We start from the raw sequence: 15,511 nt of genomic DNA, 5'->3' as shown, positions 1-15,511 counted from the left end.
TGCTTGTTTAGCAAGAAATAAAACTATTACGTTTAAACTTTAACCCCGTGACGTCACGCCTAATGGCGGCAGTCGCCATGCCAACTTGACAGGAAGCTGGACACTGGTTTGTATTTGATGGTTCGACTTGTACGAACTGAAAATTTTGTTTTGCTTATAATTTCATCCAACCGGAAGTGTTTAAAGCAATTTAATTCAAATGATTGTTTTTAGCAGTGAATTGTTGGGGCAGTTTGGTAATGCTTAGACCTGCGACTTATTGCAGTCAGACTCAGAAAAGACTTATTTAAGTTTATAAATTCGTATATATACGAATAGTCAAGTTGTTGTGTTCAGGCAAGGTTTAAGTTAAACCCGCGAAAAATGTCAGAGACTTTGTTTTGTTTGTGAGGCGTGTAGGTTTGATATTCAAGTTACAAACTTATTGATTTGTTTCCAGGTTAAAAACACGAAAGTAGTTAAAAACAAATATGGCAACCTTGCAAATACCGACATTACCTAAACCCAAACTTTGCATATGGGCTGATCTAAACGTTCACAACACGGACCAAATAATGAAATGCGGGACAACCATGGAAACAAGAAAACTTTTGCAAAGGATACTGACAGTTGAAGAGTCACCTCGTGGAAAAATCATTTTAGATTTATACCAACATGCCATTCGATTTGCTATTTTACAGAAATTTACAAATGAACAGGCATCTGCATTTTTCTCCATTGTAAAACAAACTCATGAAGTGTGTGTCTCGACACCATTTGGAAATGTGGAGGAGTGTTTTACTTACTTTCGTGAATTGGTTTTAACACATGCTGTACACAGGCCACCTTGGAGTCTTGAAATTTTCAACTCCGAACAAGTCACTGCTCTTACCAACTACATTGTTAACCATTACTTTCGGCATTACAAACTATACAAATATGCTTTTACAGCAAAAGTTCGTTTGGATTTAACTTTGCATTATGATGGTTTACCACCCTCACCCCCACCAGAGATGGATGACAAAGTTACTGAATCTGGCCAACAAGATGGTCCTCCACAAACTCCAGAGGCTGCCCCAAACAATGAAGCTTTGACGACCCCATCCCCACCACCCAATGTTCAAGCTGTGAAGTCAACTGAACATACAGATGAACTAGAATCTCTTGTTCGCAAAGCAGTAACCGCTCAGCTAAAACAAATGCATGCTGCTGTGGAACAGCAATTGGCTGACACAGATAAAAGTATTTCTGATAAGATTCAACATTTGGAGCAAGGTGGATCACCAAGAGGAAAATCACGATCACCCAAAGCTAGTCCCAAGGGTAAACGCCGATGAGTCGATATAAGTCAAAGTTGTTTGTTTGATTTTTTGAAGTTTTATAAAATGTATTTTTACAATAAAACCGTTAACAAAAAAATTGGAAACTTTGTTAAGGTAATCTGCAACAGGTTTGCAAAGCAATTTAAAAAGAATCATTAGTAAGACCTATCAAAATTTGTAGTGTAGTGTTGACATATGAATTATAAAATCCGTTTCAGTGTTCATAATTGTACAAAAAAATCAGCGATTCACTATACAATTCCCAGGTCAGTAAAATAGTAGTGTTTTTCTGTACCTCTAACAAGAGTGTTACAATTTTGAAACCTTTTTTGTAGCAGTACACACAACAACAACAATCACGAAGTGGCAGTATCAATACAAGTCTCACCACAGTGTGATATCAATAGTGTTTTGTACTAACACCAACTGTGATTTTAGAAACTGCTATTCACATTGTTGCCTCATTCAGAATTTTCAGCCACAAGTTTAAATTGGGCTAAAAAGTCTTCTTCCAGTGGATGCATTTCCCCAGCTATGACCAATGAATGCAAAGGAGGACCAATGTCGCAATTGACCAGGTCCTTGAGCTTGCTTGCTACAATTTTTTGATTGTCCCATCCGATTCTTGACAAAGCAACACACATGCTGTCTGGTTGCAACTCTAAACACATTTGTGTTTAGTTTGCTGATGAACAATAAAAAATCTTGACAAAACCCTTTCAAAATTGAAAATATTTAAAAACAAAACACAAATGGCTAACATTACCAAAACATTTCATTTGTAGATCACATTAAAGCTACCTCATCAACTTACTAGTTTTTATGTTGTTGAGCGCTTTGTTGTCTATAACTTGGAGAAGTTGTTTACAAGCAGTATTTGCAGTCATATATCTTGGTGGTTCATATACCTTTCTTCCTCTATAAAATGTAATTTACTATTAGGACAACTAAACATAAGTTTTTTTTGTGTCTAGTTGTACTGTACCTCATCAAATTTTCAATTGATTGCTCTTTTACTTTGATGTCCAACAAACAAAGTGTGTGCAAACCTCTTTGAAGATTTGATTCTATTTTGTCATAAAAGCTGTCTGGTTTCCATGTGTCTGTCCAAAATACGATGGAAACAGTCTCACCAAAGTTGTAAAGCTGCGAAACGGTATGATTTTTCGTTCCCATCAAAAAAATTCGGGTCTGACTTTTGTTTGAATTTCAAATGCATACATATGTACCATTTGATTTAAGCAGTTTAGTGTTTCCCTAAGTAGGGTATATAAGGCACAGGTGTCAAATTGTGTCTCTTAAAATGTGTAAATTTATGTACAATTATTCATGCACTAAATTATACTAAGTCAAGCAATACTACTTTGTTTCATCACAAATAACAAAAACAGTGGCTGTTTCCTCACAGTTCTGATGTCTTGCTGTCAAAGCATTTTATTTCACAACTTTTAGTTAACCTTTTACCCCCAAATATGTGCCCATGAGGTACTAAATTTAGCATCTGTTCATAGGATGTTCCTTGTTTGCTATGGAATTTTTTATCCTGATCAGCTATGTTATTACCTACACAACCCCAAATGTCTCAATGCTGCCGTGCCCTTTTCTAGATGCCCTATTCCTATAATATTAGAGAGGAGTGATTGATTGGTTTACAATCAGGAATGATGTCTGCTTAATGTAGATGAAGTCAATTACTTGACACTTGCCTGCAAACCACAACATCCAATGGCATTCATGATTGATGCATTATGAACAACCTTGTATGGAATATTTTTGTCCACTGCTCGAAGAATTAAATCACTGTGGGTGGTTGCTCTGTAAAACATACACATAATGTAAAGTTTACTGCAGTTGTGAAACATAAGCCTGAAGTTTAACGCAGGCACAAAATCCTGACAACAGATAAACCACAAGGCAATCACAACCTTTGTGGTTTGATAAGTCCTTGCAACAACAGGAGTCACAAAAATCCCAATGTCTTTTTCATTTTGCCAGGAAGTTTGTTTAAAATTTATTACATAACCACCACAAACAGGACAAAATATCCACATTGTCCTTTTCTGTGACCAAAAAAAACACAGCCAACTTGTAATTGGTGCCAAATTTCCACACACCCCAACATTACCCAAAGGGATCACCAATAACCAGAAATGCAACATCTAGCTCTTTTGCATCTGCCAAAAGTGTTTCAGAATCCTGTTCCACCATATCTCTATCTGCCAGTGTAACAGGCTTTCCATAAAACGCTTCCTGCCAAAAGTTACAATATCTTATTCTTTGCAAAGCTCCCATTTTAAACCATTTTAAATATTTTAGTTGTTTTTGACAAAAAATAACCATGACATGAAAACTCACCAGTTCATCTTTGCCACATGATAAAATGGAGGTATATGCCTCCAAGTATATTCTTGATGCAGATTTTATGACTTCCAATCCTTTAACTGTCACATCTTTAGGTCCACCCAGACCGAGTCCAACCAAATAGAACACCATTTTTATCAGGATTTTGCATAAATATGCAAGTATTGTATACACTTATAACCGAGAAAATTTAGTATCTTAAAAACATTAAAATTGGGACTGGAACACAGATGAACAATAGGACTTACTGTTAAGTTTTGCACAATCACATAAACTTACAACCAACAATAAAACTTCATAAAACAAGGTGAGAGTGAAACAGTAATGCAAATGCCTGAGATTGCATTGTTTACATTTTAACAAATGTTCATGCCAAATTTTGATTTGCTGCACAGCAAAGCAAATTTTTACAAGCACAAAAGAAATAGAAAGGATAAATACCATCCAAAGGCTAAATGTCATCCACATCACTTTCGTTTCCAGGCGAAATGGGCATATGCACGGTTAGCATCTGCCAACTTATGTAGTTCATATTTTTTTCGCATCACTTCACCCTGATTGTTATAAGCAGCCAAAATCTCTCTAGCAATTCGCAGACCTGCTTTGGTGGAGGGTTTTCCCTTTCGTATATGGTCCAACAACCACTTGCCCGCCACAAAGAAACGCTGGTGTTCTTCCAATGAATATGGCACTTGATACACATTTGCTCCATGTCTGATTGATCGAACGTTTACCACTGGTTTCATATTATTGAAAGCTTCACAAAACACTGTGGTGGGATTCACTTCAATTTCAGCTTTTTCACTTTCAGTAGCAGCATGATATTGTTTTAACTGTACAAGTTTTATATGAGCCAAAGTTGTTTGCATAATCCGTTCTGCTGCAAACTTTTTGCCCTCTTTTACAATTAGGTTTGTAAATTTGTCTATTGTTGGATTATACAACGTAGAATAAGTTTGACTAGATGATGCTGCCTTGATTTTTTTAATGGACAACTCATCACCTTCTTCAGGGAGATTTTCTTTGTAGTATTCTGGACTAGGTTGGGGATCAACCATATCTGTTGGGTAAATTGCATAGCCTTTGCTTGGTTGAGCAAAGACTCTGCATTGACATGGAGTTAAGGCATGCTGCCTACTGCATATTCGAAGCAAGTTCAAAGTGTATCGTACTAACATCCTAGACAAGTCTACACATTTTTAGAATGGGACCAATATAATAAGAAATATAACCACCAAACACATAAACAAGTTTAAAAAGTGACATGGACACATGACTTGATAACCAATGTTTCTTCAGTGTCCTTGCTGTTTTACAAAACTGTTCAACAATGATAATTTGATAAAGTGACGATGTAAATGAATTTGAATTGCTTAAATCTTTTGGCAAATGCTCTTGCCGTCATCTGTGATATGAGGCTATGTCACCATTAAGCACTTGGTTGCTTTTTAAGTATATTTGGGCCATTATTCCACTTCTAAGGTATTATCATTGTTCCCTTATTACCGTTTAAAATAATAACTAAGTATTATATTGAACCATTGCTGGCATACCCACATTCAAAATCAATATTATTCTGTATTTCTTGCTTTAAGTGACGGTTTCCCACGTTTCGCAAACAACTTGTTCGCAACATTTTTATTACAGGGGGTCAAAAATTCAAAATTACTATACTAGTTTGTATGCATCTTTATGTTTACACCATTAAACCAGAACAGTTACACTATGCACTTGCAACACAGTCAACTAGGTTGGAGAAAACGTGTTTTATATTTTTACTATAAATCACACCAACTTTTTGTTTACAACCCAAACCCAAATCGACTGCTCAGTCAGTCAGTACTCAGTACTCACGCTCACGTGTTCGAAAATGAGGACAATAGAAATAAAACTTTAACAGCTTGAAATAATCAGACATAAGTTGGTCTGCATCAAAGTCTGGGTAGATACTTTAACGCCAAAAACTAGCGGCACTGGAGTCCGGTTTACTTTAGGTCAAATGTCAAATAGTTGCCGGCGGTTAGGGCTATTCGGGTCAGGTGAAGGTTTGAAATCATAAATAACGTTAAAAACAAGCATTTTCCAAACATTTGACCCGACTTTACCTTCTTGACCTAAAGTAAACCGGACTCCAGTGCCGCTAGTTTTTGGCGTCAAAGTATCTACCCAAAGTTCCGGTTGGGAACCACTGACCTAAAGTAAGAATACACAAAAATGGAATTCCACAGTAATATTTGTTTGTTGTATTCTCGAGTAAAGGGCTTCAATTTAGATTAAACCACTGGGCGGGTTGAAGCAATATCGCTTAATTAAGTTTTTTGCTTAAGGAAACACCAGTGGCCGACAAAGCATTTAAACTTCCATTAAGTTTGTGAACACAAGGTAGTTTGGCCAACCACTTTGTCGAATTGGCATAAAGTAAGCGTTTTTTGTGATAATTTAGTTATTTGTTGTGTTCTTTCCGTCATTTGTCAAAATATTTGTGGGTATCCTTTTGTATGGAAAGCGTTCAAAGTCTAGTACTATATGGAAAGCGTTCACAGTCTAGTACTATATGTGCAATTTTTTTGGAACCGTCTAACTAGAAAACTTACTCCTCCTAAAAGTGTAAAAAATCCTAAAAGTGCGTCGAAACCATGCCATTGTTTTACCAATAAACTATACAAAGTCAAACATATTTTTTGTGTCTTTGGGGTACATTAGATCACAACCATTAAATACGTTCTAATTTGTCAAAACAAATCAAGATCGAAAACCGCTGGATTAGACTAAAAACCGCTGCATCACGGATTTTAACACAAAATGTTTGTCCCATTTTCATACTGTCTGCTGACAAATAAATACAAGGGAAATGTTTTTTCAATGCAGTGTAATAGTAAAAAGAAAAACAAACAGACTCATGGTCAAGTGGTTTCCGTTCCGTCAACAAACAAGGGGGTGACCAAAGTGGTCAAACAGTACACATACATTTACAAAAGAAAAAAAGAAAAAGAGCTAAAATCATGGTCGCTTCGTTCCGCGTCGTCAACGGGGTTCAAGCTATCTCGGTGAAAACTTTCATTCACCAGAAATTAAAGTAAGAGGATTGTGAACAATCGTCGCCTTGGTAACCACGTGGGCATCGACAACGATTGGGAGATTCGCATCTTCCTCCATTTTGACAGGGTCGATCGCAAACAGCTAAAAGAAAAGAAAGCAGTGAGTTTATTGATTAAAAATAAGAGCCAAATGTTGTTTTCAATTCAGGTTTGCCACTAAATAAATGTTGACGCCTCGAACAAGTTTACGGTAACGTTGATTGTGACCTTGCCCTTGTTACAGAGGAGGAGAGCTAAAGCAAAAAAGTTGTAAAGAGTCGAAACCGGATTTTAACATTAATGATAACGTATCGGTTGAGTAAAATATGGTAGAAAGTGTCGATAAGTGGCAAAGCGAAAGGAAGGTCGGTAACCGATATTCTGGCCATGACGGAATGCAACGTTTATGCAAAAATGACACGTGTTGCGTGAATGTTATTTGCCCCCATGTCTAATGTCAAAACACATAACTCCACACACATATTATCTCAACAAAGTCAGATTCAATTTAAAAAGTGTTGCTGTTTTTTTTTACTCATACAACAGGGTTATTTGCCCAAACCATAGATCGAAAATTATTACTTCATGAAAAATTACATACAAAAAGCATCTGCTTACGTGTTTGACATCGCGATCCGGTCCAACCTGGCTGACAAGTGCAGGTATAAGCCGCTGAACAGTAACCTCTGTTAAGGCAGGGCAAAATGCAAACCGGCCTGTGACATCTGGATCCTGTCCATCCACGAGGGCAGTTGCAAGATCCGCGCGACGAACAAGTTCCCCGGTTTAAGCAAATGTGCTTACATTTGGCTGTAATGCAAATATAGTTAAGCTGACAACAAAACCTGTGGAAGTTTCGAAAGTTTCTTTTCACAACGTGCAATTTTTTTTGCCAGTGTAGAAAATATAAGGAGCATCATTTCGGAGTCTGATTAGGCATTCGACATTTTTAAGTTTCTTTGGCGAAGCAAACCGCTACTTATTTCCGTAAAAACCTAAAACTAATTTAACAAACGTAATAATAGCCATAAATTTGTACATAACGTTATGTGATTAGTTTTTACAACATACTAGTATATAATCTGCATTTAAACATAATACAGTTTCTGACAAAGAAATAAATTATTGCCAGAACAACTTTGACGGGAATGGTTTCCTATCAGTTTATATCGAAACTTTTTTGCTGATAAAACGGTATCTTACATGAGCATTGTGGTTCGCCGCTCCAGAAACCAGACAGACAAGTGATAGTCAGATTAGTGGAGGGAATGTAACCATTCAAGCAACGGAACTTCAATGTCACATAAGGATCGTAGAAACTTTGCATCTCCGCGTTATGCTTCAGCTGCAAAAACAAAAAAACGAGTAAGTACCTTTATTAAAAGTCCAGTCTGTATTGTTTGTCTATTAAACGTATACTTGTTGTTCGGGTGAAATTTGTCGTATAATCTCATGTAAGGTGTGAAAATATCCAGAACGAACACCAAACAATAACAAACGCTCTAATCAGCATAAACAACTATGGATTTAAAATGGAAAATTTATTTTTGTTAAAATGTAAGATCCCTTCGGTTTTCTAAAGTGTGTTTGTTGTGCAGAAAATGATTGCTTTTTGATTTTGAAAACATAAAGACATTAAGCAAACATAATTACCGTTTTTTTTTTAACCACTTTACAAATATAAAGACGGGTTACAAATACAAAGACAAATTTAATACTACAGTTAAGATAATTCATCAGTAATAGCCAAATATTTGGTGTTGGCTCAACCCCAATGCTACTTAGCAGTGAAACCCCCAAATGACAAGGTATTAACATGAGAATTTGGTGATTGAGAAATATTAAACTTGCAAACTCTTAAGTCAGGTAAAGGTGTAGGCTACTTAAATACACAGATAAAATGCAATTTAAAATTTTGTTATTTGCACCTTGACGTTTTTGCCTTCAATTGGCGGAGGGCCACAAGGAAGTAACTCCGATCTTTCCATGATATTATCAAATCTGAAAGGCTGGTCGCATGTCGGATGCTTTCCCGACCAGGTTCGGTTATGTTGACAAGATCTCTGAAGATCACCTTCAGCAAAATGAAACACAGAAGTAATTTCTTAATTCATACTAATTCACAATTAACGCTCATGCTCATCAATACATTTTAGAATTATATAACTTTCTGCATAAATGTAGCATACGTTAGTGCAAACATTTTTGTTAATTTAACCCTGACACAGTAACCTGCTGTTACGATATTTTATACATCGCAACATGGCATTAATGCCAAAAATGACACAGTCACCCACACATTTTAATCCTGTCACAGCAACCTACCATTGATGTGGCTATATCCGGGCAGACACGTGATGTTGAGTTCGTTGCCGAATTGGACTTCACCAGCTGGTTCGATAATTGCATTTGGCACAGGTGGGTGAACTCCACAACTTATTGGATTACACGTGGGCGTTGTGCCATCAAAAAATCCATCATCCCGACAAGATCTGCGTGTGTAATTATATTCGTATTTGATTGGTGACATAAGCAACCAAATCAATCAAAAAACAGCGAAAAACGCTCAAGGTTATTGTTTCCAATCGAGCCTTGGTCGGTTTAAACATTGTGGCAACGCTTCGAATCTGTAGTACACAGCCAAATTTAAGTTTTATTCAGAAAAACATTTGTAAAAAAAACTTTGTTGAGGTTGTAGAGATTTTAAAAATACTGCTTAAGGTGCTTTAAAATAAAATTTATTTCGTACAAACCTCGTTGAGTTTCCATTAATTTCGTATCCGTCATCGCACTTAACAGCAACATGTCCTCCGTATTCCACAAAAATGCTGGGAGTCAAAGTTCCATGATCAACCGCGAAGTCAACGAAGCAACTGACCACTTAAATTGAACAGCGAATGTTATTGCAGGAAATGCTAATATTTATTCTGTTTTACGTCAGCCAGGGCGTTATGTGTTTTGGGACAATACATGACAAAGTTGTAAAATGATCTGTCACCTTCGCAAGTTGGGTCACTTCCACTCCAAGATCCAATCTCGGTGCATCTCCGAGTAGATTCCTCCGGAGGCCAAAGTGTGAAGCCCTTATCGCAATGATATGAAACCACACTGCCCAAAGTCGTCCTGTACAGCAGAAAATTAAAATCATATAAATAACATATAAAAGCATATTACAAATGAATAAAAGTAACTGACGTCTTGTCGCCTCTTGTATATCCATTGGTAGGTTGAGAGGGAAGTCCGCAATCGACGGGGTTACAGGTTGGAGTATCTCCCGCCCAACTTCCATCGGCATTGCATTTTTGCTTTGATCGACCCTTGAAGCAAAAAAAGATAAAATAAACAAGCGACAAAATTGATCCTAGTAGCAAGTAGCTGTGCAGTATATATGGGTATCTTAAAAAACACGGTCTGCGCAGTGATATTTTGTGGCACTCTGCAAGGTTATTTGCGTCCCACTATAATATTATTGTGCCGGATGTTTTTAAGTCATTACTACACGATGTCTTAATTATTAATTTTTTCACAACACAGTCATTACCGGGTCAGCTACTATTTGCTGTAGCGTTTTCCTGTTAGTTTCTTTTACCTCAAGTGTGTAACCAACGTTGCAGTTGTACACGACAGTCGAAGGATAAACAAAATTCTCTCCTATCATCTCGGCCAGGCTGTGATCAACAGTTCCGTGTTCGAAGGACTTTAATGGATCGCATGTGATTCCAACACACCATATTAGTCGCCAGTCTTCTGACCAATCACCTTTGTGCTGCAAAGCGTTCAATCACACATAATTACTTTGAGTCATTTTATCAACCTTTAAAATTATCGGTTTATCTCGGTTTCGCACATTTTGTTGTTGTAATAAACTGTATTATGATATTATGCCTTCGTTAATGCCGATGCACAGTTTAGCCTAAATAAACTGTATTTTTTGTTGTTTACGTTTTAAAATACAGCGACTGATCTAAGGTTTTACTCTTGTATCTACTGCAGCATTCATTTTTTGTTGGAAATTGTTTGAAACACAAAACCAACAGACAAGGAATAGAGAAGCAAAGAGATAACATATGTTTTAATATAGAATCGATTATAAATCTGTATTAAGGTCCCACCAAACAAGTAAGAATGATTTCCTTGTTTCCATTTTCCAGTTGATATCCTGCATCGCATGTGATTCTGTTTTCATCGCCAAAAGCGGAACCAGTACTTTGCATTGATGCTGTTGAATATAACATGAAGCATTATTTGTGATTTTTTTCGTTTTCATAAAACAAAATTGACCAAATGTCGTGTTTTACCTTAAACTTGTGTAATTTGCCATTCTAACTTGCAAATTTTGTAAGAAACTATGAATTTCACCCGGTAATATGTTTCTACGGAAATAGCTTAACAAGCGTATTGTAATAGAGTGCTTCAATGCCGTTATCAACCATACTAAAAAGCGAATTTATTATCGTGTTGACAAAACAGTCGGCCTTGATATCACACAATTTTTCATTATGTCGCCAATCGCAACAACAAAATTTATGAACATAATTAGTACCGAAGTCCATGGGTGGAATCTCAGGGCACGTGACACGATCGCATTGTATGGGCAAATTATCAAACTCTCCATTGGCTCCACACGTTCGTGTAACATCACTTCCAACCAAACTGTAGCCCTGATCACATTTGTACGTCACCGTGTCACCGTACGAATACACCACAGCTGGATCTAAAGGATTATTGGTTTGTTAAAAATATTATATAGGAGTATTGTGTTCATTCAAGTTGTGCGATGCTAGAAAAAAAGTCAAAACCGTTAAAAACAGTTATTTATTTAAACACAAGAGCATGCAAAACAAGAAGCAATACAGCCACATAAATGTAAACTTGTTCCTAAAATCTGAATTGTAAAGAGTTGGAAATTTCACACTTACCTGCAACGACGTGAGCGTTATTGACAGCAGGGGCAGTTCCACAAACGTTCGGTTGACAAGTAGGTTCAATGTTGCTCCATTCGCCTGTTGCTAAGCACTCAAATTCACCTGGCCCAGCAAGTGAGTATCTGCCGACAGATAAGGACATTGAAATAATTTTGAATGTCCTGATTCATAAATCAATTTTTTGGGGGAGTTTGGATTAGTTTTTGTCTGTTGAAAAGTACGCGCACCATTGGAAAGTGAACCCAAAGGCGTGGTCTCGTAAAAGGAGATTTCACGGATCCATGTACTTGTTTTAACTAGATTTATTTGCCAAAACAGTAAGTTATTTTCAAAAAGAATTTTTTCATACCAAAACCTATTTATCGCTAAGTTTATAGAGCTCTTCTGGCAAATATTAAAAAATACTAAATAGCAACCTACCCTTCATCACACACTGTGTCCGCGAGGTCACCAAACACCGGATTGCTACCCGAGATAGAAACAACTCTTGCGTGTTTAACTTGTGGTAGACTGGTACAAGGCACAGGTGAACACGTGACTTCATGACTGCTGAAATTTCCATCAGCGTTACAAGTTCGGAAATTTCCGCTGCTCCTCAGTGAGTGGCCGCCCACACACGAATATTCAGCTCTTTGTCCGAAAACATGAGATGTCGCTGTAAAATTACCACCTTTAAAGCAAGCTATCGTATCAACAGATATCGTATCAACAGTTTACACAAACACAACAAATTACCTTAACAATTATTTTTTACCTTTTAAGCAATATATTTTTGAAGATAGAGTGGGTACTATACGCCAAAGTTAAAAAAAAAGAATTTTAGACGTGTAGCGGCCTCTCTCACTATACCGTTATCGTGTGCCTTCATACTACAGCGAACCGGACAGATTGCCTTCTTTCTCTGACTCTCGTCTTATGCGTCGTATTCGCTCATTGTGTTATTCTATTACGATGTACCCCGAATAAACACCTCGCTACAGACGTAGTAATTCTTTTCTTATTATTGAAATCTCCTTTCAAGTAAAACGACCGCGACGATTCAGGGTCATTAAAATCAGATGAAGAAAATTCAGTGTGAAAAACCACTAAATCTGTCGCTATGTTTTATTTGTTTTATCAAAACAAATGCATTTCGCTATAAAAAGCATCATCAGTGTCTAAAAACAAAATAAAAAGCGGGATAAGAGCAAAAAATGCAAAAAACACACACCACCAGACCAACCGCAAAAAAGTTTTTTTTTTATTTTGTTTTTAGACACTGATGATGCTTTTTATAGCGAAATGCATTTGTTTTGATAAAACAAATAAAACATAGCGACAGATTTAGTGGTTTTTCACACTGAATTTTCTTCTCGCTACAGACGGTTGTTAATATGTGGCTTACTTGTGAGTTTTGCGTTGGAAAGTGCGGGAGGATTATGACACTGCACTGGGTTACATGCAGCTGGTGGTCCACTCCATAACCTGTTAGACAGACATTCAATCACGTCTGAACCCTAAAAATACAAAAAATGCAACTGTTAGGTGACTGTAATAGTGGTGCCAAAAAGCAACAGAAAGACAATATTAAAATCGACCACTTTCGGAATATTTAAAATACTCAGACATTTACAAACCATAAACACACGAAAATAATTGAAGTTGGGTCCATGTCAAAAAGAAAACGCAAATAATTTACCCACCCCTAGTGTGTAGCCCGAGTTGCAAGTAAACCGTAGCTTTGTTCCGTAGTGATGCGAGGTTATGTGGCCTTCTGCTGCTCTTCGCCGTTTAGGTACGGGCTTTCGCAGTGGTGGAACCACCGTGATTGCCCCGTTGTTGATTCCACTAATAAACTCACATGGCACTGGGTCGCATGTGGTGGAAGTGACATCACGTGACCACGTACGATTTGCCTAAAACAGAAGTATAAAAGTATGTTGTATGTTAAAATAGTACCCTAGATGAATCCATGTACGCAATGTCTAAATTTAATCGAAATATCAAATCAGAAGCAGTCTCTCTTGCAGTCAGGCATAAAATAATTTTTACTATGGATAGCACTTCAACCAACCAAGTTCTATACGCCCTCATTTGCGAAATGATATATCAGGCGAATTATTTAAGAAACGAGTTAAAAGGCTCGGTTGGCAATTACGATAAGTGTCAATAGTCTATCAGTTCGAAAATAAAGATTCGTACTTGACAATGTAACTCGATCGAATCTTCTCCTGTGCTGAGATGATATCCAACATTACAAGTCAGTGTTACAACATCTCCGAAATTGGTGCCGGTGCTTGTAGTGTTAGCTTAAAATAAAGTTGTTTTCGTTTTCGAAAGGCTTTTAACTGCACTTTGCAAAGTAACAAAATATACCGTTGACAATATGGGTAACGTCACCACAGGGAACAGGATTACAAGAGGGAGGACCGGAAGACCATAATCCGTCACTTCCGCATCTAATTGATTCAAGTCCGAGACGATCGTATCTGTGATATAGGAAGCGCAATTAATCATAGCCAAGAAAAAGATAAATTGACATATCATTACAAAAAGTACTATTCTTTTGCATCGTTGCTTTTTGGTTATTATCTGGGCGTTCAAACAAAATAACATTCAGCTTTTGAATTGCTTTGACTTCAAATACCACAGGCAAATGCCCAACTCAGAATGTTTTTGTTTTCAAAACCTAATTGACAAAAACATTGACGAAAATCGAATAACAGAACAGAATGCATATAAAATCGTGGAAGCATGATTTATAAGTCCTGTCGGTAATAAGAGTGTCTTTCATGTTAATACTTACCCAGAATCGCATTGAAACGTTATTACGTCATTAAAAACACCAGCGGTTGCTGAGGCTGTTCCGTGCAGTATTGCTGGAACTTCTCCACATGATTTTGGTACGCACGTAACTGGATGAGTGCTAAACGAACCGTCAGCCTGACAAACACGTGACATGGTATCGCTGGCAACCACGTGACCCAGGTGGCATTGATATTCAGCAGTCATGCCAAACGTGTGCGTTGCATCTACGAAACAAGTAAGTATACGGGTGAATATTAAATCAAATGTTTCGGTTATGTAAATGTAACACAGCTTTTTGCAAAATAAATTTTTTTTTTCCATTTATTTTTTATTTTTTAACAAAAGAGTGTATATTTTACAACGAGGCTATGAAAACTACAAGGTTGAAAAAAATGTCTGTACATTATTAAGAATTCATTTCTTTCGTCATTACATTTTTGACATTCTATGTTGCTTTTTACCAAGCCTTACTGTCAAATATCAAACTCACCCCCGACATGGGCATTGTCAATCTGCGGTGCTTGACCACACACTACAGGCAAACATGAAGGAGTAGGCGAACTCCATGTACCGTTGCTCAAGCAGTTCAACTCCTCAACACCCTGTAACCCACAAATGATTTAAACATATTCAGTCTAGTGACCAAATATCTAACACTACCTCCAAATAATATCCGGTTTGACATTTATACTGTACTGCATCACCAAATACGAGCCCGGCAGGGGCTTCACTGGTGGACGTCATGTCATGCGGCGTCTTTACTTCAGTGATGTCGGCATGGGTGACGGCAGGCAAGGATGTACATGGCACAGGAGAACATGCGATTGTGTCAAAGTTAACCGACCACGATCTGTCAGCCTATGTAAAGGTGTAAAGAGTGTTTTAAGGTATAAAAAAAAACTTGTTTGATAAGAAGGATTACACCAATTTCGTCGATTATTGCTCATTGAAAAACAACTCTGCTGTTCAAGTATACATAAATTTATCAAACTTATATATGTACACATAAAATGTTTTATTTGCTTAGAAACCTAACAAGTTCTCAAAATTGGAGCGAAAC

General features: G+C 37.1%; 4 protein-coding genes across 4 annotated transcripts in view; 1 reads left to right on the top strand and 3 right to left on the bottom strand.

The window, feature by feature from the left end:
• The first annotated feature begins 418 nt into the window (after nt 1-418).
• On the top strand, nt 419-1,316 carry LOC145224500 (cilia- and flagella-associated protein 119-like). The gene has a single exon (XM_080091014.1). The coding sequence runs from the start codon at nt 471-473 to the stop codon at nt 1,314-1,316; it is 846 nt and encodes a 281-aa protein (XP_079947140.1). The 5' UTR covers nt 419-470.
• A 294-nt stretch (nt 1,317-1,610) lies between these two features.
• Nucleotides 1,611-3,889, bottom strand: LOC145224501 (diphthine methyl ester synthase-like). The gene is made up of 6 exons (XM_080091015.1): nt 3,657-3,889; nt 3,427-3,551; nt 3,008-3,116; nt 2,287-2,447; nt 2,116-2,219; nt 1,611-1,962 (listed from the first exon to the last, which is right to left on the bottom strand). Exons 1-6 carry the CDS (start codon nt 3,792-3,794, stop codon nt 1,763-1,765), a joined length of 837 nt encoding a protein of 278 aa, XP_079947141.1. The 5' UTR covers nt 3,795-3,889; the 3' UTR covers nt 1,611-1,762.
• Nucleotides 3,861-5,466, bottom strand: LOC145224502 (small ribosomal subunit protein uS7m-like). Its single transcript, XM_080091016.1, has one exon. It carries the CDS (start codon nt 4,838-4,840, stop codon nt 4,130-4,132), a length of 711 nt encoding a protein of 236 aa, XP_079947142.1. The 5' UTR covers nt 4,841-5,466; the 3' UTR covers nt 3,861-4,129.
• Nucleotides 5,467-6,514: 1,048 nt separating this feature from the next.
• LOC145224643 (sushi, von Willebrand factor type A, EGF and pentraxin domain-containing protein 1-like) overlaps nt 6,515-15,511 on the bottom strand; it is a 78,312-nt gene continuing 69,315 nt past the window's right edge. Inside the window, exons 105-124 of the mRNA XM_080091180.1 lie at nt 15,112-15,309; nt 14,942-15,053; nt 14,450-14,675; nt 14,020-14,132; nt 13,846-13,952; nt 13,347-13,559; nt 13,049-13,160; nt 12,085-12,319; nt 11,659-11,786; nt 11,283-11,453; nt 10,852-10,958; nt 10,329-10,505; nt 9,935-10,056; nt 9,738-9,862; nt 9,493-9,619; nt 9,065-9,231; nt 8,668-8,813; nt 7,943-8,084; nt 7,358-7,549; nt 6,515-6,842 (exon numbers count right to left, since the gene is read on the bottom strand). Of these exons, the coding sequence (XP_079947306.1) occupies nt 6,724-6,842; nt 7,358-7,549; nt 7,943-8,084; nt 8,668-8,813; nt 9,065-9,231; nt 9,493-9,619; nt 9,738-9,862; nt 9,935-10,056; nt 10,329-10,505; nt 10,852-10,958; nt 11,283-11,453; nt 11,659-11,786; nt 12,085-12,319; nt 13,049-13,160; nt 13,347-13,559; nt 13,846-13,952; nt 14,020-14,132; nt 14,450-14,675; nt 14,942-15,053; nt 15,112-15,309 (3,039 nt within the window). The 3' untranslated portion in view covers nt 6,515-6,723. The remainder of the gene's footprint in view (nt 6,843-7,357; nt 7,550-7,942; nt 8,085-8,667; nt 8,814-9,064; nt 9,232-9,492; nt 9,620-9,737; nt 9,863-9,934; nt 10,057-10,328; nt 10,506-10,851; nt 10,959-11,282; nt 11,454-11,658; nt 11,787-12,084; nt 12,320-13,048; nt 13,161-13,346; nt 13,560-13,845; nt 13,953-14,019; nt 14,133-14,449; nt 14,676-14,941; nt 15,054-15,111; nt 15,310-15,511) is intronic.

This window comes from Phallusia mammillata, chromosome 4 (assembly GCF_965637545.1).
Source record: "Phallusia mammillata chromosome 4, kaPhaMamm4.hap1.1, whole genome shotgun sequence".
NCBI lineage: Eukaryota > Metazoa > Chordata > Ascidiacea > Phlebobranchia > Ascidiidae > Phallusia > Phallusia mammillata.
The sequence above is the reverse complement of the archived record's forward strand: the minus strand, read 5'-3'. Positions and strand labels throughout refer to the sequence as shown.

Coding starts and splice junctions, on each gene's coding strand:
- LOC145224500 (XM_080091014.1), top strand. CDS start 471: ATGGCAACCTTGCAAATACCGACATTACCTAAACCCAAACTTTGCATA.
- LOC145224501 (XM_080091015.1), bottom strand. CDS start 3,794: ATGGTGTTCTATTTGGTTGGACTCGGTCTGGGTGGACCTAAAGATGTG. Junction 3,117..3,426: donor GTTATTGGTGATCCCTTTGG/GTAATGTTGGGG, acceptor TATGTTTTACAG/AGCAACCACCCACAGTGATT. Junction 1,963..2,115: donor GCTCAACAACATAAAAACTA/GTAAGTTGATGA, acceptor AAATGTGTTTAG/AGTTGCAACCAGACAGCATG.
- LOC145224502 (XM_080091016.1), bottom strand. CDS start 4,840: ATGTTAGTACGATACACTTTGAACTTGCTTCGAATATGCAGTAGGCAG.